A 24708-nucleotide genomic window follows, 5' to 3' on the forward strand; every position below is an offset into this window, starting at 1 on the left:
TTTACATTGCTTTATCCCACTTACAGCTTGATGTTGCCAAACTGCTCCAGCGACACCATTAATATGGATGAGAAAAAGAGATTAACATGTAAATGAGTAATGAAAAGCATTTACTAGGAATAGAACTGGCATCCATATGTAATAAAACCCTGCCAAACACTGTCAGTATTAATAGCTTTGTTTACATTTATATGTGGCCAGACCATGCCGCTATTTTTTCATGATGGTGAGTTCTGACAATTTTTGTATTAGATTTCAGGTCCAGGAGCTTGCATTTGCAATTGTAACACAAAACAGATTTTTAAGTCCCTGTATTTAGGAAAGGAATAACCCACACTGCTTTCTGTCAGCTGTTCTAGGACAGCAGTTTGCTGTTGGGGCCTTCCTTTCACAGCTCACAGTTTGGGGATACCAAATTATGCCCCTTGTCAGACATTCCTGAGCAGCTGAGAAATGCTTCCTATTGCTGAGTGCCATTTCTGTGCTTTTCCCCAGGATGAGCTTCACGGGAGGTTATATCAGGTTGGTTGAGTTCTGGTTGTTCAGCGTCCCTGGGTCTTGCAAGGTCAGTGGATTCAGAAAAGCCTGGGCCAGAAATCCTCACCTTTTAAGTGGCCTAAGTTGATCCCAGGGCTGGAGCCCCTCTGCTCTGGAGCCAGGCTGGGACAGCTGGGGGTGTTCACATGGAGAAGAGAAAGCTCCAGGGAGAGCTCAGAGCCTCTTCCAGTTCCTAAAGGGGCTCCAAGAGAGCTGGAGAGGGACTTGGGACAAGGGCTGGAGGGACAGGACACAGGGAATGGCTTCCCAGTGCCAGAGGGGAGGGCTGGATGGGATATTGGGAAAGAATTGTTCCCTGGGAGGGTTGGGAGGGGCTGGGATGGAATTCCCAGAGCAGCTGGGGCTGCCCCTGGATCCCTGGCAGTGCCCAAGGCCAGGCTGGACATTGAGGCTTGGAGCAGCCTGGGACAGTGGGAGGTGTCCCTGCCCATGGCAGGGGTGGAACAAGGTGATCTTTAAGGTCCCTTCCACCCCAAACCATTCTGGGATACTCTGATTTAAGATCACTGAGAGGAAGAAGAGGTTGAAGAGGACATAAGGCTGATTCCAGCTTGGGCCATTTTCTTTAGTTGTGCTGACTCCTCAACGTTTTGCAAAGGCTTCGATGGCCAGTGCAGCTTTTGTCACCCGGGGAGGGGTGACCCATGTCCTGCTGTCCTTGCAGACAGGCTGGCCAGGACCAGGGAGGGTGAATGCCAGAGGCTCTCTGACACTCCGTTGTGGAGCTCACATTAATGAGCCTCCACAAAGGGCCCGACCCACAGCAGACAAAGCTGGCAGGAGCTCAGCTATTCCTCCAGAGCCTTCCCAGACCTGTCAGCGAGCACTAACTGATAACCAGCAGGATGGAGTACAGATGAGTGCTATTCAACCAGGGCTAAACTCAGGCTGAGCTTGCTTTGTCCATGAATTTTCCTCCAAAACGTGAAGTTCAAGTCTGTCTCTTGGGCTCGTTTATGTTTGTCTTGTTTTGTGTCTATAGTTGTAGATATTCATACAGCCCTAGGTAATTGGGTTCATATTTCCAACATTTACTGTGCTCCTCAGGAAGTTAAAATGTTTGTACTTTCCCTTGTTAGGCAACATAATGGGCACCCATAGTGCAAACAGTGTTTGTTGTCATTAGTAATGCCAATAAATAGAAGCCCCTTTTTTTCTTGTTGTTGTTTACATTTACACTTACCCTAAATATCCATAAATTAACTTACATTAGGTGGAGTCATCTTTAATAGGAACCAGAAAAATGTACTTTGTTTCACTTGTGTGAGGGAGGATAAGAAATAAATCCATTATATAGTGCTTGATGCCTGTTTTGAAAAGGTCCTTTAGTTAATGGTTTACAAAGTAAAATAATGTTATATTTGCAATCTGTATCAGCTTTCTCCTGTGTAACTCACACTTCAGTGTATTTACTGGAGCTAAGTCTTCCAAAATTAACATTTTGTTACATGTTTTTCATCTCATGGATTGGGGCAGAAAAGAGGGAACTGTGCATTCAGTAGTGTCAGGTATGGGATGTATTGTGATCATCTGGCCAGGCTGTGTTTGTGCATAAATATACTTAGTTTGGGGGTTTTTTTCCTGAAAAACTCTCATGGACTGCTGAGAAAGAACTCTTTATTTTCCTTCCAGTGTAACATTTTCTTTTTTTATTTCTTATTACATGATCCCTTCTACTTTACTATCCAAGCACATCAAGTTCCCTGCTGTCTCTCAGTGGAGCCAGGGAAGAATCTTTGGGGAACAAGGGACCAGTGGCCATCTCCACCCATACCTCCTTGGTCTGCAGCTTTTCCCAGAAAAAGCTGATCAGAAAAGCTTCAGACCGCCAAGAGCAAAGGTTTCTGGCATGAGAGGCATGGCAAAAAGGAGAGGTGTTATTCTGGCATGCTTTTTGTCTCACAGAACCAAAGAGGCAGAGGTAGCTGGTTGCAGGTTGGTGGGAGAGTGTGCAGAACACAGAAGGAAGGATGGTAACTGAGGAGTCACTGGGAGCAGCCTAGTGGTGACCTTTGCACTCAAATGACATCTGAAAATCAGCAATAAAAAAGTGCAGATCACTGCCTGAACTCTGTGATTCAATCATGAGTCTCAGGGCACTTGGAGGGCCTGAGATCCCATTCCCCAAGCCCAGGGATTTAGGGGTGATCTCAGTTTCCACGAGCAGTAAGAAGCCAGAAGTGCTGTCCCCACCTTTGCAGTTGCAGAGCAAACTGTGAATATTAACAGAGTGCCCCCCAAGGGCTCACAAACCAGGTGGATAAAAAGGAGTAGAAATGTAGAATCACAGAATATTCTGAGGTCAAAAGAAGCCCACAGGGGTGGAATCCAGCTCTTACCCCTGCCTAGGACATCTGCAAGTCACACCATGGGCCTTAAAATGAACAAACACTGATTTTTAGGGCAGCATGTGACTGCTGGAGCTCAGCAAAGCCCTCTTCCAGCAGCCAGGGAGGGTGGGAGCCTGCAGACAGCCACCCACCCTCCCAGAGCCGGGGAACTCCCATCCCTTTTCTCTCTCCCTTCTCCTCTGCTGACAGGACCACGCGGTTCTGGCCGTCAGCAGCAGATCTGGCAGGAGCACAGCCCACACACGCTGCCTCACGGAGCTCCCTGCCCCGAGTCTGGCTCACGATTCCCCCCACCCTCTGATCCTTGGCCCCCACACTCGCAGCCATGGCCAGCTGGCCCAGCCTCCCCCTCGGCTGCTGTCGGCCCCCGGGCTCACGCGGAGCCTCTCGCCCACCCAGAGCTGGGGATTGTCCCCACAATGGCAGGGAGGAGGTGCTGGCCTCACCCGTGCTCCATTCCGTGCCACAGGGCCAGGGTGGCAGGATGGAGTCACACAGGGGGTTACTGTCTTTTCACAGAGTCACTGAGGCTGGAAAAGCCCTCCCAGCCCATCCAGTCCCAGCTGTGCCCGATGCCCACCTTGTCCCCAGCCCAGAGCACTGAGTGCCACCTCCAGCCCTTCCTGGGGCACCTCCAGGGATGGGGACTCCAGACCTCCCTGGGCAGCCCCTTCCAGTGCTTGAATTTGCACCCTTATGCTTCTTGTCCCCCTGGAGAGGGGGAATTTCTTCAGAATTCTGCTTTTGGAGGGTGCTCCCCGAGTCTGTGCACTGCTGGAGGACAGTGGGAGTGTGGCAGCTTAGACCTGCTCTCGTGGCTGGGGAGCCTTATCTCGGGTGGGATGTGTCCCTTAAGGAGTTTCAGCTCTTCCCACATTTTCTGATGGATGTGGTTGCCACAGCACCACCCCAAGCCTGGCCCAGGCACTGCCTTGCTCACAAGACTCAACTCCAGATAGCACAGGGAAGGAACTGGTGCCAGCAGGAATGCTTGGCAGTGGGGATAGAGGGTGACTGTCCCTCCCTCTGGTGTCTGTCTGGTCTCCAGACAGACATGGTGACAGCTCTCCCACCACTGAGGGAGCTGATGGGCCCTGCAGCCCGCGATGGCCATAACCCCAGTGCTGCCACAAAGAGAGTGGGAAGCCCTTCCCACAGTTCTGGAGTGGGATTTCCACCAGGAAGAGTTGCCATGAGAGGGAGGGAGGTGGCTGGTGGGCATGATGTCCCTGGATTGGAGGTTGTGCCCAGATGTCTCAGCTCCTGGTTCAGAAAGGACCTGGTCTGGGTCCCTGAGGAAGGAAAGGAGGATCCCAGTGGGTCAGCAGGGCCTGGCTTTCAGTTGCTCCTTGCAGGGGCAGCAATTTTTGCTACATCCAGCAGATCTCACCCTCTGCATCACTACTGAGACCCCACAGATCTGAGCTCTGCTGCCCATCCTGCCCTTTCCTCCCTCCCAGCTGCTGGCCAGTGTTCCCAAGTGTTTGGTAGCGTGTGTTTGTGCATCTGCTGTGGGAGGGGTCTCTCCAGGGAGACATTCCCTTGTCTTCCTGTCATGTGCTGACAACATCTGTCCCCATGGGTCCTCACCTGCACCAAGAGCAGTGCTGTGCCTAAAAACTAATGAGACCATTCACCTCCCTGTGAAGGGCCAAGCCCTTTTCCCTTGGGGAATATTGTGATGGCTGCCCTGCAGCGTGGCTGCACTGACCCTTCTCTGGTTTGCAGGAAGCGTTATCGGTGGTGAGCGAAGACCAGTCCCTGTTCGAGTGTGCCTACGGATCACCCCACCTCGCCAAGACAGAGATGACGGCCTCCTCCTCCAGTGAATATGGGCAGACCTCAAAGATGAGCCCACGTGTCCCCCAGCAGGACTGGTTGTCACAGCCCCCAGCCAGAGTCACCATCAAGATGGAGTGTAACCCCAACCAGGTTAACGGGTCAAGGTAATAAGGCTGGTGGTGGCTCGAGAACAGGGGTTTTGTGATGGGTGTGGCTCAGTTGTCTAAATCTGTGTGTTTAGCACCATTTTAGGTGCCTCAGGATATCCTGCCAGGCCACTGCTGCCATCCCAGAAGGCTCCAGTTTACCCTACCTTGTCCTGCCAGCCCTGTTCAGGTGTTCCAGAGGGTCTAAAATGCTGCTACAGGCACAGACTTCTCATGAGCTTGTGCAATACCTTTCCTCTGACTGTGGATAATTTTTGGATGTGAATTTGCTTTGCGCACCAGGTGAAAGAGCACATATTAAAGTTAATAAAATGGGGATTTGCCGTAGCCTGGAGCAGCACCATTGATCCATTGAAGGCTGTGGCGTGTGTGATCTAACACTGCATGGAAGCTGTCAAATCCAGCCATTTGGGCACTTGCCTTTGCTCCAAATATAACCAAACAGGGAAACATTGGAATTAAATTCATGTAATGGCAGAGGGAGTGAACTATTGATCTTTACTTTTGTATTTACTGTAAAAATAATGCCAAAAAGTGGAGCTGGATTTAAGAACTCGGGCTGAAAAAGCAACATAAATATGGAGGCAGGCAGGGGAGTAGAAAGGAGCAGGAAAATGAATTGCTCAGCTCAACAGGCAGTAGCCACAGAGTGTATGTGCATTAACTGTTGTCTCAGGACATTTTTTTAGGAATGTCACTATAAAGGAGACCTGAATCAATTAGGCTGACAGGGTGTTGCAGTGGATTTTTGGATGTTGACTGGTGGCTTTCCCAAGCTCAGGAGCGCCCTGTGGGACATCTAACAAAACACAATGCAGATTTGTATTTTTTATTTTCAAGGAAACTATCCAAACAAGTGCTTTCCTGTTTAAAATGCCTGACTGTCTTTAAAACAGTTTCCCTTTGGTGTTGCTGAAGGGCAAAGGTCCAGAAGAGTCAGTTGCTGACAATTGTACCAGTGGAGCCTGTGCTTCACATGTCTCTGTCACAAACACCTGCATTTTAATCTCATCTCCCAGGATCAGTTGTTCAGGAAAACCTCAGCCCTGGGCTCTGCGGTTGCTGTTCACACTTGCTGTGCTGATGTGATGAGCAGCACAAGCAGGGCAAAGTGGTCTGACAGCTTATCACACCTCCTCTGGTCAGTGGTGAGGATGGAAGTTGTGCTGAAGTCAAATCAGAATTTCCAGTGAGTAGTCAAAGATTTGAGATACGTAGAAATAATAGGGGTGAGCTGAAGTTACAAAGAATTGGAGGAGGTCTTCTTGTAAGGCTGCTTATTCAGAAGTTCAAGTGTCTTTAATTCAGTGTCTTTTTAATTTTTTTTTTGTGCTAAGCAAATGCAGAGGTATAATCACAAATGAAGTATTGATTCAGTATCAGTCTTACCTGCTTCCTAAAATTGCCTTTTAAGTATTTGTGCTGGCTTTTCTGCAAGAGAACTGATCGCAGTTTCCCTCAGTGTAAATTCCTTAAGGTGCATTAGAGAAGATAATTATTATTAGATAACAATGTTACTTGTTGCTGAGAGGTTTAGGCTGGAGAGCAGGGAAAGGTTCTTCCCCCAGAGGCTGCTGGGCACTGCCCAGGCTCCCCAGGGAATGGGCACGGCCCCGAGGCTGCCAGAGCTCCAGGAGCGTTGGGACAGCGCTGCCAGGGATGCCCAGGGTGGGATTGTTGGGGGGTCTGTGCAGGGACAGAGCTTGCACTGGATGATCCTTGTGGGTCCCTTCCAACTCAGAATATTCTGTGATTCTATAATTTCTCCTTTTTTGCTGTTTTCTATTAGTGCATGCATTCACTGAATCGCTCAGGAGGATGCTCTGGCTCCCTGCAGTCAGTAGACAGGAGGTGGCTTTGGTTTCAGCTGCCAAAATTCCCCTTTGTGTAGAGAGGTGTCTGCATTTCCTTTAGAGGCGTCTGCAGTGTCCTCATAAAATGCTTGTGCATGTGGAGAGGGACCCTTCATCAGGAACTGGAGGGCCAGAACAAGGGGAATGGCTTCCCAGTGCCAGAGGGCAGGGCTGGATGGGAGATTGGGCAGGAATTGTTCCCTGGCAGGGTGGGCAGGCCCTGGCACAGGGTGCCCAGAGCAGCTGGGGCTGCCCCTGGATCCCTGGCAGTGCCCAAGGCCAGGCTGGACATTGGGGCTTGGAGCAGCCTGGAACAGTGGAAGGTGTTTGTTTATTAATCTTGAATTCTTTTACAGCCTTCCCTGTTGAAAGAACAGTGCAGAGTTCCTAACTGGAGACAACAAAGAAAATTCGTACTTTGCTACAGCTCCTAAGTCATGACTTGATGAAAAAGAAACAAATAAAATCACTTGCAAGCTACAAAAAAAAAAAAAGATTAGCCCAACAACAAAAAATACTGCATGCATATATTGCATGCTCATACTATACACAAAAATAATAGAAAGATCTAATTTAAAAACACTGTATTTCATCAGAGAAGTTTTAATTTATTGGGTCTAACTCATGCCTGAAAAAATAGATCTTAGTACTACACTTTTAATGGAGAAACTAACACTGCCAAGCAACAAAAATAAATATGTTGTGGCATTTCTAAACCTCACATACATGTGTGTATGTAATATGTAGTGTTATTACACTCTGGGAATTGGAATGTGGTATTCCTGCCACTTTTAGGGGAAAAAAGTGTGTATCAGATAGTGCTACCCTGCCTTTCTGAAGGTTACTTTGCAATTTCTTTTCTGCAGAAGTTTTCCCCACCCTCCTCCTTTGCAGTCCACAGACTTTTTCCTTAAATGATATTCAGTGATAATATTTCCTCAGTTCTTAAAATGCTTTGTGTGTTAAATATTAACACAAGCAGTACCTGGAGCGCTTAGAGCTGCATTTCTTTTTTAGTAAAACTGTACCTGCTCTGTTTAGACCCATTTTAAAACCTGAGTCATCCCAGAGGAGTCTAAAATACGACCCCACATTGCAGAGCCATGCAAGTGCTTCCTCGAGGATCTCCAGGGTATCCTCTGTAATTGCCTTCCCTCGTGGGCACCTGAATCTGAATAATTCAGGATGCAAAGCAGGGAATGAGATCCCACAAAGTGGTGGCCAGGGAGAAGTTAACATTGCAATTTTTTACTGTCCAGCTCTCCCTTCTCCCTGTGTCAGTGCTTCCTGGCCATATAGTCTGTCCTTTGGAAGAGGGTATAACATTTTAGGAGCATATTGAGCCCCTTAGCCATCCCCAATTAAGCACCCACTCAGAGAAGAAATGTGCCCCCTCTGCTAGGACTTTCCCCAGATACACTTTGGCTGTAATTGCCCTACATTAAATTTCAAAACATAAGGGTCTCAGAGCTGGCATTCCTGTGAATACCAAAGAAATGCCATTAGAATGAAATTAAAGGGTTATTTTCAGTGTGCTGTATGGGGATTAGCTACCCACTTTTCTTTAACAATAACAGTATTTTTCAAGCTAAACCCTGCTGCCCAGCACCACAAAATATAGCCTGGGGGCTTACCTTAAATTAAATAAAGCAAGGAAAGTTTAAATTAAAGCTGTCATTTACCTGGCTGTTGTTGCATGTATAATGCAGGTTGTCACAGGTATCAAATTGAGTTTCTTTAAATACATTATGTTGGTGCAGCCATTCTGTTCCTCCCAGGTACATAAATCTAATGAGACCCTTTGTGCCACCCTACAGTCAATCTTTCACCTGAATGTAATAATCCCGTTTCCTGCTATTTATTGCTCCTGGGTCAGGCCAAAAGATTCACCCTGTAGTATAAATCTGGAGGTTGCATATGCCACACTGGTACTTGGCTGTTTATTGTTCTTTATATATTTTATCAAATTAGGCACGAGCAATTCTGCCACAATGAGTGCAATTCGCGTCATGCATTTAGGGAGAAATTCACTCTGTGGAAATGCTCTCATGAGGCTCTGGGTACTGCTCAAACAACACTTAAATCCATGGATTTCCCAGTGATCCTGGAATACACTCGCCCATGGGGCTCTACCATGCCCATGGGTGGGACTACACAAAGGTAGCTTGGAATAATGACATTTACTGTAGGTAATCCATCTTTTTCAGGCGGGCTGAAGTGGAACACAGAGTCTTATTCAGGCCACAGATAAATTTCTCTTGCCATGAGCAGCATGATGATTTCACTGAAGAAGTATTTTGAAAGTTAACTGCAGTGAAAGCACAGCAGAAGCTTTCCAACATCAGCTTAGCTGATAGAGAAGTTTTAAAGAAATGCCAGAAATAATTAGTTGTCCTTAGGATTTAATCATGTGCAAAATGTTGATTTAAGTGCTACCAGTTGTTGCTTGAAAACCATTTGAGAATGAAATTATCACTTAATACATCTTTTGTGCTGGCTCTTTGGGGAAATACCATTTTTCTCTGCATGTATCTGCCTGAATTTTCATCAAAGAGCCTCTGTACTCGCTGGGTTCAGTACGTCTGACACACAGGAGGACTTTTCAGAGTCCAGGGTGAACTTGAGTTTTCTTGCTGGTGTTTTTTTTTCTTTTCCCCTTGATGTAAAATCTCCTAAGGAGAAGATTTTTTGAGCTGTACAAGCCAGCAAATTGGAATGGGGAGCACTTGAGGCACCTTGCATTATTGAGATGTGTGACAGCTGCTGTGCCCAGGCACTGGGGAGGGAGCATTCATCCATATGAAGCTCTGTATTCCAGCAAATCATCCTGCTCCCAGGATCCAGACTGGCAGGCTTTAAGCTGTAGGAGGCACCTGTGCATCATGATGTGATACTGGTGGGTCTAATTAGAGTATTTAAGCAGCTCCACAGAATCACAAAATCACTGAATCATGGAATTGTTGGGGTTGGAAGGTGTCTCTAGAGATCATCCTTGTTGCCAAGGCAGGGTCACCTGGAGCAAGTGATACAGGAAGGCATTCAGGTGGGTTTGGAATGTCTGCAGAGAGGGAGACTCCATGTTCTTCCTGGGCAGCTGTTCCAGTGCTCTGCCACCCTCAAAGTAAAGAAATTCTTCCTCCTGTTGAGGTGGAACTTCTCATGGTTCAGTTTATGGCCATTGCTCCTCATCCTGTCACTGAAAATTCTGGCCCCATCCTCTTGACCCCCACCTTGAGAGCATCCAGCATGGGGAGGGACAGGGCTGATGTGCAGCCCTCACCCTGACATCCCTTGTTTTCCCAAGGCACGGCTTTTTCCACCCCTGGCGCACAACCCCGCAGTGGGGGCACGGTGGCATGTCCCTTCCACGTCTGGTGGCACACCACCGGCATCCAGCCCTGGGATTCCTGGGAAACCTCAGCTCAGACTAAACAACAAGCCTGGCCCAAAACCCCCAGCAGGCCCTTGCAAGTCTCCAGCAGAGTCAGCCCCTGCAGCAGCCCAGGGCAGAGCTGGGAGATGTGTCCTAAGAGGATGATTTTCTTTATTGGAGCTGCCTGGGTAAAGTATTATTAATGTTGGGTAAAAAGATGTTGGTTATCTCAGACTGATAATCCTTTTTCCCAAAGACTGGGTGGTTGGTGGAGTGGCTGGCTACCAAGGTGGAAAAATGGCAAAGTCAGGGATGTGTGGCTGCTTCAAGAAGCTCCTCTTTGCTCTGAAAATCCACCAGCTTAACATGAGCATTTGCATGCGTGTGTGGGCATGGTTTGGCTCTGTTCTTGAGGCAAACGTGTTGCCAAGGAGAAAAACAAACTCAGCTCACTAATACTTCAACTATTTTATTTTTTTGGAAGCTTTTTGGGGGGTGCTGGGCTGGCAGGTGCTAAATAAGAAGTTTTCCACTGTGGGATAATGGGCTCATTCAAAATTATCATGGCGACATTCACGATTGACCACTGACTTTCCAGCAACCAAAGGCTTTCAGATGGGCAGTGAAATATAAAAATAGTCTTCAAATAATGACATAGGAGCCCACAAGAGTTGTGATTGCTGTCATTATTTAGGACTATTGCCATCATTGCTTTTGATTTGCTGTACAGGATTTACTGTGTCCAGAGCACTTAAGAGCTGGGGGTGAGTTTTCTCCTCTGCCCCGTCATTAGTGGGTGTTTCATTTTGATCAGGGCAGCATCAGTGGGGGTGTTCGGTATTCAAAGTTTGGGAATAGCTTTTTAAGACAAAACAGAAGGTAAGGAAAAGTGACTGATCATGGGCTTTAGCATTTTGCACCCTCACAGCCCCTTAGTGCTAATCATGAAAATCAGCAGACATTCCACAGACTGGGGGGATTATGGTTTCCATACAAGATGTCACTTCTGTTTATGCTCTATTTTCCTAACTTTCTATATGATCCCTGCCCACAAAAGAAGGCACGTGTGGTTTGGGAAGGGCCTCATCTCCTGGTATTTCATATTTTACGAAACCACAAATACAACAGCCTTACAAGCTCTTGAAATGAAATACAATTTGAGAAATGTAATCCATTACCATCATAATAGAATTTCTATAAAAATAATAAAAGAAAAACAAGAGAAAATAGGTCCTGAAAGTTATAGGCCAAGTGGGAAGTCGTTGTGGCTTTGGCCTAGCTATCACCATGTCAAACCTCAGCCTTGTCCCAGGCAGCAATCTAATTTTAAATTATGTATATACAGAACATCATTTCTTAGCTTTGGCTTTTCGTGACCCCCTTCCCTGCTTTCCCTTTCTTCACTCCAACCTGACACGTAAGAAATATTGAAGTGTTTGCACTAATGGAGAAATGACAACGTGCAGTCAAACTTAAACCAGCTGTTTCCCCACACTGTGAGCACAAAGAGCCAGGCTGGGAATATTTATAGCTTGACTGGCCTCTAGTGAGCCAGATGCTGACTGCCTTCATTTGCCACCATGGCCTTGAGGCTCAAGGCAGCTGTGGGTTGCAAGATAGCTGGGGAAAGCTAAGGGGAAGAAAAGAAAAAAGAAAATTAAAAGATTGAATTAGCCGAAGTTATTATTTAATTGGAGATGGATGGTTGCTGTGTGTACAGCTCAGTAAAAAAGCACCTTCTGTTTTGCTCACAGAAAGCCAACAACTCTCTGTGTGCTGTCACGGGAGAAAGGAACCAGAGGTGCCTCCAGGTGACATCTCTGAGTGATGCTGGGCCAACCCCATGTAACCCTGAGCACCCACCAAGCCCAGGGCACCCCACACAGAGGTGTTTGCCCCTGTTTTGGGTGCTCTGTTCGCAGGGGGATGCCCCCTTCCCTCCTCTCCATGGCCATGGCCTGTTGGGGCTGCTGGACCATGCAAAGCCCTACATGGAGCAGAGCAGTGCCATGACTTGAGTAGCCCAGGGGAGGCTACAGTTTTCTTTTTTCTTTTCTTTTGTCTTCTTAGGGCTGCTTTTGACACCTTATAGCAAAGATTAGCCGTGGCTTCAGCAGCAGTTCAAGCAGCTTTAGCCAGTGGTGTGTTTCTGAGGGACTTCCCTGCCTTCCACAGACCTGGCAGCTTGTTCCCACCCTGGCCATCCCTTTTCCAGTTACTTACTCACCCATTTATTTACTTCTTTGTGTACAGCTCCCCAGCCCAGTACACTGAGCAGTGGGGCAGGAGCCTGTGGGAGCACCCCAGGGAGATTTTGACCAGTGTGAGTTTTCTGGCATTTTCATGCCTCACTTGTGCTGGACTTCTCTGTGGGAAATTTTGCTCTCACAAGAAGTCTTGGAAGGGAGTCCAGAGGAGGCACCAGGATGAGCAGAGGGATGGAGCAGCTCTGCTGGGAGGAAAGGCTGCGAGAGCTGGGATTGTTCAGCCTGGAGAGGAGAAGCTTTGGGCTGAGCTCAGTGTGGCCTTGCAGGGCCTGAAGGAGCTGCAGGAAACCTGGAGAGAGACAATTCCCAAGGACTGGAGGGCCAGGACCCAGGGAATGGCTTCAAACGGAAAAATTTTAGGTTTCAATTGGACATTGGGCAGGAATTGTTCCCTGGGAGGGTGGGCAGGCCCTGGCACAGGGTGCCCAGAGCAGCTGGGGCTGCCCCTGGATCCCTGGCAGTGCCCAAGGCCAGGCTGGACATTGGGGCTTGGAGCAGCCTGGCACAGTGGGAGGTGTCCCTGCCCATGGCAGGGGGGTGGAACAAGGTGATCTTTAAGTTCCCTTCCAACCCAAACCATTCTGGGATTCTCTGAGAAGTGTTGATGCCTCTGAAATCACCCCTGGAAGTGCTTTTCAGAGTCTCAGCACAGGCTCCTTCTCACCAGGGAAGGTCTGGCTATCCCCACTGTATCTCAGAGTAACGAATCTCAGGGAAGTTTCAGGTTTTTCTTCTTCTTTTCGGTGACAAACTCTTTGGGGAGGCAGCACTGACCGAATTCACTACAACGTGAGCAGGCTGCAGTGAATGAGGATGAGGCTGAGCAAGCTTTGCAATGCCCTCGGTATGAGCTGACCTTGTAGCAGCCTCTGTAATCCAAGCTGTGCTTATTAAATAAACTTCTGAAGACATGTAGATATTTGGAGAATACATTTTTTCTCGTTTATTTTCCTCTGAAACTCAGAAATATTAAGTAGAGGAGTTTATACTACAGGAATGACATATGTAGGGTTTTGCTGATTCCTAATCTGAATTTCTCTGACACCTTGCACTTGGACACAACACAGGTGTTTTATGTCACATGGGGAAAATAGTAGCATAGTGGAAAGGAAAAAGTGTGTTTCATGCACTTATTTATGAACTTACATCTGCTTTCATCAGAGTCAATGGCTGGCAAAACTTCAATCAGCTTTGGTAGGAGTGGGTGATAAATTTAACCATCAAATCAGCTCGATTTTGAGTAACCCGGTATAAAGGTGAGGCTTTCAAGGTCCAAGGAGAAAATACTTTCTCAGCAGACATTTATCAGCTCAAGACTGGACAAAGTGTTCTTGGGTACCATGATTGTGTGTAGTCTTACCTCTTTTTAATTTTTTTTTTTTTTTTTTGTGAATTCCAGGTGTAACAGTATATTTACAAAGGGCAAAAATAACAGGCAGCCGTGAAGAAAAACACCTCTGGTTTCATTTCAGACCTGGAGCTGGGGATGACTCACTGCAGAGCTGCACCCTTCACTCTGGGCACACTTTCCAAAAGCTGCTTTTCCACCCTGCTCCCCCAGTGGTTCAGAAATAAAGCAGACTCACAGAAAGTCCTAAAAAAAACCCCTTTGTAGACAATCACTCTCTTGTTGTTCTGGGCACTAGAAACACCATTTTCTTGCGTCTGCTTGCGTTTTCAGTTTTGCTTTCTGTACTGTAGAAGTTTGTTCCAGGCAGTTGAGTTAAGCCCTGGCTCGGTGGTTTAGGGCACACACTCAATTTGAGTAGTCCTGTTAAATCCCACAGAGCTGATTCCGTGCCTGAAATTAAGCGTGGTCTTAGGAGATTTGATGGATGGGGGATTTGCTTGTCCACCTAGCGAGCTGAAGGGACAAAACCCTTGACCATCTGCTTCTGGATTTTAATGAAAAGTTATGACTTACTTATGATCTTCTTCCCCACCCCTGTCTGTTTATATTCAGATCAGAAAAGCATCTCAGAAGCCCTGTCAGATTGCCAAAAGCTGTGTGCTACTGGATCTTTCACATCATTTACTGCTCAGTGTTTACAAGAGTGTTTTAATGCACCATTGCCTGTAGAAGTGCTGTAGGCTCCTACTGATGGGATATTTCACTTTGGAGTCCCTCTATCCCCGGTTTCTGTCCCCAGAAAAAAAACCCCAAAATTAAATAGTTAAGCTAAAGGATGTTGCTAGCTCTCTGTTTCTAAAAATTCAGTGAATGGGCCAAATAGTTCTTTGTAACAGAACCGTTTTGGGGAGTCATAGCCCACATCTGCACAGGTATAAGGGCAGGTGGTGGAGGATGTTCCCAAATATCCATAATTTAAAGTGCAGACTCACTCATGCATTTATGCCATTTGTATTTGTGAAAGGGAAGCAGAAGAAGCCAACATTTCACTCACAAGGAGTCATCACAAAAGCTCTTCTTCAGCGTTTTTGTCTGAAACAAAAAGCAGCTTTGTTTTGCTCAGCTCTGTTTGGACAGAAATAGGCTGCATCCCAAGGTTATATTTAGTGGTGTGTGGTAGGAGAGCAAAACTAAACCTGAGAAAACATTGCCCAAGTGCTCTGGTTGTGAGAGGAAGGGCTGAATTCACCACCACGCAGTGGCAGGTGCTGACTGTGTTTTCCCTCGTGGTTGTTTTTCAGTCCTGTGGCTGACAGAGCAGTGTCAGGGCTTTTACACAGGGCAGGTTTCATATGTGATGTGTTTAGAGGCATCCTGGAAAAAGTGTGCTAAGCCAACATTTTCCAGGCAACATTCAAGGCCCTCTTCCTTCTCCTAAAGAAGATTTTGTCATCCATTGAACGACGTCTTGTGACATATTTTATTTTTAAACTGAAAGTCATCAGCAGGTGATTTTTTTTCTTTAATATCTATCTTAACACAGAAGGGTAAACTTAGTAGGACCACTGGGTAGAAAAGAAATTGCTTTTATTATTTAAGATGTGCACTAAGTATCTCAGCTTCCTTAGTACTTGATGTTTTTTTAAAACACACGTGTGAGAATTATAACTGCGTTAGTTCCTGAGCCAAGGCAGTGCTGAGCAGTCAACACAATTGAGTCACAGGGCCTGAAAGGGGCTCCAGGAGAGCTGGAGAGGGACTTTGGACAAGGCATGGAGTGACAGGACAAGGGGGAAAGTCCTTAAAGTGAAGGAGGGCAGGGTTAGATGGGAGATTGGGCAGGAATTGTTCCCTGGGAGGGTGGGCAGGCCCCTGGATCCCTGGCAGTGCCCAAGGCCAGGCTGGACATTGGGGCTTGGAGCAGCCTGGGACAGTGGAAGGTGTCCCTGCCCATGGCAAGGGTAGCACTGGATGATCTTTAAGTTCCCTTCCAACCCAAGCCACTCTGTGATTCCATGATTCCATGAATCTGTGACTTGCCTCTTGTTTAGTGAGACCACGGCACAATTTCAGGAGTTAAATGGCAGGACTAAAAGAAAGCTTGTTAGTAATGAGGTATTGCTAAAGAAACCAAGCCCCAGCTAACACCCTCCTTCCCTTGCCAAACAACCTCCTTACATTTAAAGGTATTCCCCATGGCTGAGTTCTTTATTTTGACTTTTGTAACAATTTTTCTCCCTCTGATGAAACACGTTGTAGACATTAAATTAAGGGACAAATATGTCTGTGTCTGCCAGAAAGAAAACTGTGATGCAATTAAAATGCCATTAGGGAACCCCCTGTGGGATGTTAAACCTAAAGACTCTATTCAGAGAGCAAAACCAAAATTAAAGAGGTGTCTGGTTGCAGATCCTCTGCAGATTTCCCTGTCTTGACTACAGTACCATGGAGACTGAGCTAGTCAGGAGCTGAAAGGTTTTTCCAGTCATGCGTGTGGTATTTTGAATCATGGCTTTGGCAAATGTTCCCTTTTTTTGTGAGCCTTACGTAGGAATGTGAATACATTGCATGACATGAAGTGCAACTGAGTGTGGAACAATGATGGCAGTGGAGGTGGGCAGCTCTCCAAGCCTTGGGCTGCTTGGACAACGGCAACGAAGAATAGTTTTCCCCCAGAAAATGTGAATTAAGTGCATTAAGTGTTTCTCAGTTGTCTCTGAGATGTTTGGAGAGGGAAATTGCAGCTCCTTGCAGCCACCAGGCTGAACAAGCTCATGACCAAACCTCCATTCCATGTCTGGAATTAAATTATTAGTGTTTATAATTTCTGGAGAGATCTGAGAGCCTGATCCTGTGATAATAAAAATCAATATATGGTCCACTGAACCTGGTTGGTGATTTTAGACAACTGGAGCAATCAGCAGAGTCACTGGGTGGGGGGTACTGAGTTTCCAGGTGCTCGACTCCCAGTTTTCCATTTCATTCCAGGTGATTCTCTGCAGGTGATACTAATAAGGACTGGAATAATAATGGAAGCACACCTTTCTTGTATGCCTAGGAATTCTCCAGATGACTGCAGCGTGGCAAAAGGAGGGAAGATGGTGAGCAGCTCAGACAGTGTTGGGATGAACTATGGAAACTACATGGAGGAGAAGCACGTTCCACCCCCAAACATGACGACCAATGAACGAAGAGTCATTGTGCCAGCAGGTTAGACCCTCTACACCAAAATGGCATGCTAAAAAAAAGATGCATTTCTCTCCAGTCTACTAAGATTATTTAAGAGGGTCTGGAGAAAATTACCAAGGCAGGTGATCAAGAGGAAAAGAGCAGTAATTTTTAGGGGTTATTGAGAGAATGAGCTGAGAGGGATCACAGTGGGAACACCTCCAATCTGTTCTTCTCATTTCAGCAGCAGAATGGGCTGATAAAAGGCACTCAGATCTTATCTGACTCCTATAGCTCCTTTTGGAGGATTTCACCCTAAAGTGGGCAAAAGGAAGAGCCACTTCTATTTCTTATCCCTTGGACAAGCTGGGCACAGGGTGTGTGGGAGAGAGAGAAAGGATCACTGTAGCAAGGTTATCTGTGAAAATACCAAAACACAGTCATTTCTGTGGGACCAAACAGGGCATGAAAAGCCTTTATGTGGGTTATCCCCTGAGTCTGGGCAGCATAAAACATTTTAATAAGCAAACTGACAACTCCACTGCAATGTAAGAGCACAATTGAGAAATTCTTGGTCAGCCTTGGCAGGCTTGGCTGTGGGATTCAGCAGTTCATGGGACAAGAAGGCTGCCTTCTTGTCACTTCTGGCTGCTTTGTCCTCCAAACAAACCTGGAATATTTTGCAGAATAATTAGCATGCCTGTTTCCAAGTCAAAGCATCATGGCATCTGTGGGTGTTCCTAAACCACAGGGTACGCACAGGGTAAACTCAACACCTGCAGCCAGGAGGGAATGCCTTGCTGCTGGTTCTTCTCCAGCAGAGAGGTGCCTGTCTGAAATATTTCTGCCTCTGCCATGTTGCTTAATATTCTTACAGTTTTTCAGTTGCTTACACATGCAAGAGTACTGACTGTGGCCAATTTTGCAAGCTGTGATTATTTCAGTTATTTGTCAAGAAAGGTGTGGACAAATCTGTTGCAGTGTCCCCTGCAATGGAATTGTCAATTCTGTTCTGGACACAGGAGAGTGATGCTCTGAATAATGAGTGTCCTGCCAACACTGAAATACACAACTTTTGAATGTTCTCCTAAAACATTTTTCTTCCCGGTGTTTGGCACTTTTTTTTTTAAAGTCTTTTAGTAATCCTTAGCACGGTTAGCTCAGCAAGGGATTTTTTATTTAGTGTATTCCTGGAGGTGTGTTTGAGGTGGATTTGAATGACTTCCAAGGAAGAAGATGGTCACAGTCACAGCCTTGCTGTTTTGAGGTCACTTAAAGAAATTATTGGGTGAAAATCAGTTGTTTTTGATTACTGCATAGGCAGTGGGCAGTTCATGTGGTAAAGTTAGAAGTAAAAAAGAAAAATTCACATTTCCAGCTGTGGTAACTTCCTGTTTATCATAAATAAGGAGTGTTTAAAAATACAGATATAATCAAAATATTTTGGTAAATTTCCTGGTGTTTGGTTGTTTACTTCAGACCAAACTGAAGTTTTCAGAGTTCTCTGCTGTAGGTGAGAAATCCCATCCAGACCTAAGATTTACCACCAGACTTGAATCCCTTCAGATTCCTGCTTATTTCATATCAGATGGAGGCATTATTTTAAATGTTTTTTGGTGGAATTCGGGAGGTTTCCACCTCTTTCAGACCAGCCTCAACAGCAGTCAAAATAGAGGGAATGGCACTGAAGTTGAGCCATAGAAAAGCTATTTAGGCTGTCATTTATGTCCCAGATTTTCTTGTGATGGGAAACAGCCAACTGACCTCCATGTTTGAGGATATCACAAACTCACAGAATCGTTAAGATGATAAGGCAGAGCTCCTGAAGAATTTGTTTCCCCTTGGCTTTAATCTTTTTTCTGCAAAAAGTATAAATTCTTCATGGTAGGAGCCGAGGGACTTTTGTGTTGTTGGTTCCTTACTCAAGAACAAGGAAGAGTAGAATGGGAGAGAAATAGAAAATGAGGAATTTGGAGGAAAAATAAGAAGTGTAAGTTAAAATTAAGGATTCATGAAAAAACATTTTGCTTGAAATCTGGACTGTTTGGGGCTTTTTGTCCCCACATGGTTTTGCCAATACTTCAGGTGTTGAGTAAAAACCCATGTGGGTGTAGCAATGTACAACACAGCAGTCTAGGAAAGAAAATGGAGAGTATTTTAATATTGTAGTTAATATTATTAACTAGAGGCCCACCCTAGTTTGTGAAATAACTGCCCAAATCTGTGAGTGCTTACTTAGCCTACCCCCAAGAAAGATTCGTTCAGACATGAGTGGAAACTTCACTTGAATAAAGATAAGGATTGAACAGAGAGTTTTGAAAATTGTTCCGCTACAGCTTGCAGTGCTGTCAGTGGGCCAGAAGCTCTGCTAATCTGTGGCTAAAAATGCCTAAAAACAATGAGGCAGAAGAGCTGAGTGGGAGAAGGAGCTCACTCGGCAGCACAGGGTTTGTTGTTAACACTCAGAGCTCACAGTTCTCCACAGTTGTTCTCCCTTGCACTCAGCACACCAAATTAATTCCTCCAGCAGTCAGTGAAGAGGGGATTATTTTGCACTGGCCCAGTGCTGCAGCAATTCCCCTTCCCTGGCTCATTTTATGCTCTGTGGGCCCCGCAGACCCCACGCTGTGGAGCACAGACCACGTGCGCCAGTGGCTGGAGTGGGCGGTGAAGGAGTACGGGCTGCCGGACGTGGACATCCTGCTCTTCCAGAACATCGACGGCAAGGAGCTCTGCAAAATGACCAAGGATGACTTCCAGAGGCTCACCCCCAGCTACAATGCAGACATCCTCCTGTCACACCTACACTACCTCAGAGAGAGTAAGCCAGTCCTCCGTCGTGTCTGCAGTCAATCCTAAATTTATTGCTGTGAATAGTTGGGTTTTCAAGTGTCTGTTGCAAGTGTTGCTGTTCCTAAGAACATAATAGGGAGCCCAGCCCAAATCCTAATGAGTTTGATGGAAAGATTCCCATTAATTTCACTCATGTTTCTCAAAGAGAAGAATTAGGGACTCTTTTCTATGTATCCATCTCAGAGAAAAATCAAGTTGAAGCTCACCATATTCAGCAGGAAGAAAAATCACGTAGGGTTCAGTGCTAATGTTTTTTCTGGTCACATACTCATTTCTTTCCATTTTAACTAAAAGAGAGTGCAAACGTTGATTCATAAAGTGAATTCCAGGCATGATTCTAAGGACTGGCAGCAGTTTGCTGTACTCTGGATAGGATCGGGAAGATTTAACTGAATTGAATAAAAAAAGTTCTGTAAATTCACAGAAAAAAAGGAACAGTCCCTGAAGTCCAAATGCAAATTAATTGTAGTGCATGGTTAGAATTTCAATGGGAAAAAAGGGACTAGGGATTACCTGGCTTGAGGGCTTTCACCTAAGCTTGAGAAAAATTTGCGTCAGTTTAAAGAAGTTAAAACAAACATGGTTTTTAGAGAAAAAACCACCAAGCATTGCAACACCAGTGCGGTGCAGTCTCCTCCACACGCACACTGTCAATAACCAGCCAGAAATTTTGTGCATTCATAATAATAAATTATGATTACCAGATAAATGAATGCTCTAATTTACCCTGTAGCCCACACACCTCCCTCCAAACTGCAGGCTGTTTAGATAGACTCACATTCAGGCAATCCTGGCAGGGGAAAATATGGTTTAAGAAGATAATTCACGATTTTTTTTACATTTTGGTGTTGCTTTTTGTTTTGTTTTGTAGCTCCTCTTCCACATTTGACTTCAGATGATGTTGATAAGGCCTTACAAAACTCTCCACGGTTAATGCATGCTAGAAACACAGGTAATGCTGGCACTGCTCCCACTGCTGTAGGTCATCTTCTAAAAGCACAGGATTCCTTTCCATGGGCTGCTTGCTAAAAAATGGAAGTGGTAAATCAGGAGGGAGACGAGAGAATCCCCTCCCTGCTGTCTGTGTGTTTTCTGCACAGACACACAGAGAAAAGGTGAGATCACGCAGGGCCAGATGGTGCAAAAATGGTGCAAAAGTTTCTTGTGTCCTGCAAGAGAACGGGGTCCCTGACACAGCATAAAACTGCAGGTTTGGTGCCTTTCACCTGAGGATTTTTTTGGTCCTTCTGTCTCATTCTACTGTCAGATCTACTCCACAGATCCCTAGAAGCTTCTTGGAGCTCAAAAGTGGTTTGGGCTCTGGGGCATGGGGGTGTATCCCCTCCCATGCAGTAAATATTATGTAAATCAATAAAATTGCTCTTTAAGCAGTTAGCTCATCTCATTTTCTGGCTGTGTGGGACTTGAGCTGGAATTTCCACTAAGTCTGATGTTGTAATCGCCACTAAGTCTGATCTGAATGTAAAATGGTTTTTGTTGCTATTCACCCTTCTGTTAATGTGGCCCAGGAAAGTGTTGAGTGTAGGTAGGAGGATGACACATGCCTTGTCTATCTTTCAGGATGCAACTTGAAATGTTTATGAAAATAATTCAGAATCTATTTTAACTTGCTCTAACAGTTGTGCAACAGAGGATGGCATGGAACTGTACAAATAATGTGGTTTATATCCCTACAAAAGACGTTTGGAATATTGCATGATCATGCCTGAGGGTATTAGTTACCTACAGTGACCAGAAATAACAATTCTCTATGAGAAAGGAAAAAGATAATACAAAGGATAATGCAAAAGAAAAAAGACAACAAAACTTGGATTGCAATGCTTCTTTCATAATTTATTTCATTTTTCACTGAGTGAGTTTCGTAGCAAAATTCACCGCATTAGAAGATTTTTCCCTGAGATTAGAGGTTTGCCACTGGTCATAGTGGCAAACAAAGTCCTGCTGTGGGCTGTAGGCCCACTGCAAACCCCACCAAAGGCAACAAAATTTTTCCCATTTACTTTGATGTGGTTTGGAATAAGATTTAAGCCCTTTTTAAAAATAGATGGACGTGATGGTCTTTTCTATCTCTGGCTTTTGGGATTCTCATTTGCCAAGCAGTTTCCACTTACAGATATCCAAGTGTTGTTCAGCAGTTCTGTGTGTTATCTTTTTCTCTATGTGTGCACTGACAATGATATTCTGAAATTCATTTCACCAAAATGAGGTTATCTGTCATTGGGGAGTGTGAATAATACCGTGCTGATCATCAGCATACGGAAAAATTAGTTGTTTCAATTTTCAGTGGACCACAAAAGAGCTAGAAAAAAAGTTCTTGAAATCAGCAGTAATTGACCTTTTTCATGTTCCTGGAGAGGGTCATTAGAAGTCCATTGGTGAAGTCAAAGCAATTTCAATGCCTGAGAAAAGGGAGATTCTATTTCCTACATCAAGCTCAATATTTTTCATTTTTTCGCTCTGAGGAAGATTAATGAGATTTCTGAGGGTCTGACCCAAAAGTCTCTGTTGAAAATGTGTACCTTTCTGGGAATTCACTAATGAAGGCAAAGAGGTTTTATTTCAGAGGATACAAATCCACCTGCCCAGGTGGAGGTGGTTGAGGTAGAGGGGATTTCCTGAACTTGACAAGACTCCTTCCTTAAAACAAATTTTTCACAGACTTTTATCCAGTAATTTGAATGGATTTACATAGATGTAAAGATTATTAGAATGAACTTTTTATATAACAGTCCTAAGGCAGAAATTAGTTGTTCCAAGTCTCCATTCATTCACACTACAGGAGGGAAAACGTTGGTGGATTTAGGGACTGTGGAAATGAATCTTTAGGTGTTATGTCCTTTTCTTTCTCTTCAGGAGGTGCCACTTTTATTTTTCCAAACACATCAGTTTATCCAGAAGCAACACAAAGAATTACAACCAGGCCAGGTATGAACAATGACCACGTTTTGTGTGCTGTGATCTTACTCATTTCATCTCTTGAAATATCTCATTCTTTTCCTCCTTCAACTCCCCTTTCATAAATACAAGGCTCTATTTGGAACCCACACATTATATACCTATATCACATATATGTGTGTCCATGTAATTGTGTAGAGTGAAAGAATTAAAGAGAGCAGTTTAATAAGTCCATTTCTTCCACAAATCTCTGTCTTTGAAGCAAATGTATCAACTTTTTAAAGCACCAGGGAATCAGAAACCTGAGCTCTATTTGCTGGCTCTGTTGCATTGTCCCAGCACAGTCACTGATCAATGCCCTTCAGCTGTCTGTTTTTAAAATGGGGCTAAAATTCCCTTTTATTTGAAGTCTACTGTGGAAAAATACTCTAAAAATGCAGGATACATGCTTCTCCTGCTATCTACATTCTACTTATGTTTGAGGCAAGCAAAACCCACAACAATCTGATTGTGAGTTTAAGAGTCTTAAATAGTAAAGTCAAAACATAAGGAAGTTCTTAATGCTCAAAATTTTGAAGCCTGTGAAAATGTTGTGGATGTGGTGATTTGTGAAAGGCTAGTGGGAATAATTAAAGAAGGTGAGGACATGGCTATGAAGCCAAAGATTTTCTTTTTATCACCCTTTTTATCACTACAAAAAATGCTGGAAAAATGCCTCGTCTGGACATTTGCTTTTCCAATAATGAGTGCGGAGTACTAAGGGACATCAGGAGGAGCTACAGCAAAATACTAAATTTAAAGGAAATCCACTACTGAGCCAGAGGCATAAATCCAAGTGTTCTGAAGGGACATGCACTGGAATTGGCTGAGCTCTGGTCCAAAGATACATTCTCACATTAAAAAGAGGGGTTTTGAATAGCAATTATTTTATCTGTGCTCTAGGGTAGAATCCAGGAGGGTACATACAGATAACCATTTTATATACACTTGTACTCATGTGTAAATCATGTCTGTAGATTTGTTAAGTGATAATTAGAAAAGAGACATAAGGAAACAACTACCAGGCAATTACATCAACAAATTCAACCTGTTTGGATCCTTGGAAATCAAACCCTGCTAGATTTGTTTGTTTATATTAGTGGCTAAAAAGGGAACTTCTGATCCAATGCATACAATTTGGCTTTCATAAGGCATTTACCAGAATGCCCCACAACTGTTTACAGTAGAATTTAAATCAACCTATCATAAGAAACAAATCAAGAACTGCTTAATTAGCCCATCACCAATAATGGACATCTTAAGTTAAGTTGGGATTGTTAAGCCTGGAGAGGAGAAGCTTTGGGCTGAGCTCAGTGTGGCCTGAAGGAGCTGCAGGAAAGCTGGAGAGAGACAATTCCCAAGGGCTGGAGGGCCAGGACAAGGGGGAATGGCTTCCCAGTGCCAGAGGGCAGGGCTGGATGGGAGATTGGGCAGGAATTGTTCCCTGGCAGGGTGGGCAGGCCCTGGCACAGGGTGCCCAGAGCAGCTGGGGCTGCCCCTGGATCCCTGGCAGTGCCCAAGGCCAGGCTGGACATTGGGGCTTGGAGCAGCCTGGCACAGTGGGAGGTGTCCCTGCCCATGGCAGGGGGGTGGAACAAGATGATCCTTAAGGTCCTTTCCAACCCAACCCATCCTGTGATTCTGTGATTCTGTTGTTACTAAAACCCAGAGATTCCTCTAAGGCATTCCTGTCCAGGTGCCCAGGAAGCTCATTAGGGAGAAACCACTTGGCAATATGTTAACAGCTGAAAATACAAGTTGAGAAATGCAGCACAGGGCACAAGTTATTTGCATATCTTACTGATTCCAAATGAGCCCCCTTCACTCATGAAGGAGCAACTTAACACAGTCATCTTTATTTATGGCACAGTGACAGCCACTGCTCTGCTCGTGGGCCAGAGTGGAAAATGTGAACAAATGAAGAACCACGGTGGAGAGCCACATGGGAAATGTGGCTGTGCCATTAAATACCCCAGAAGTGTGGCCTTGCATGGAAGGCTGTGTCAATCATCCCTTATCAAAAAGGCTCT

The 24708-nt window shown here is 45.2% G+C and overlaps 1 protein-coding gene across 12 annotated transcripts in view; it reads left to right on the forward strand.

Annotated features, from left to right (window-relative positions):
* Positions 1–24708, forward strand: part of ERG (ETS transcription factor ERG) — a 136397-nt gene that overhangs the window by 101452 nt on the left and 10237 nt on the right. For 7 of the 12 annotated variants that reach the window (XM_032101106.1, XM_032101110.1, XM_032101108.1 and 4 more), the window contains 5 exons: positions 4638–4855; positions 16761–16912; positions 19488–19691; positions 20595–20675; positions 22598–22669. In XM_032101106.1, coding sequence (XP_031956997.1) covers positions 4638–4855; positions 16761–16912; positions 19488–19691; positions 20595–20675; positions 22598–22669 — 727 coding nt within the window. The remainder of the gene's footprint in view (positions 1–4637; positions 4856–16760; positions 16913–19487; positions 19692–20594; positions 20676–22597; positions 22670–24708) is intronic. The other 5 variants (XM_032101117.1, XM_032101113.1, XM_032101114.1 and 2 more) reach the window with 3 other exon arrangements.

This window comes from Corvus moneduloides, chromosome 2, assembly GCF_009650955.1.
Source record: "Corvus moneduloides isolate bCorMon1 chromosome 2, bCorMon1.pri, whole genome shotgun sequence".
NCBI lineage: Eukaryota > Metazoa > Chordata > Aves > Passeriformes > Corvidae > Corvus > Corvus moneduloides.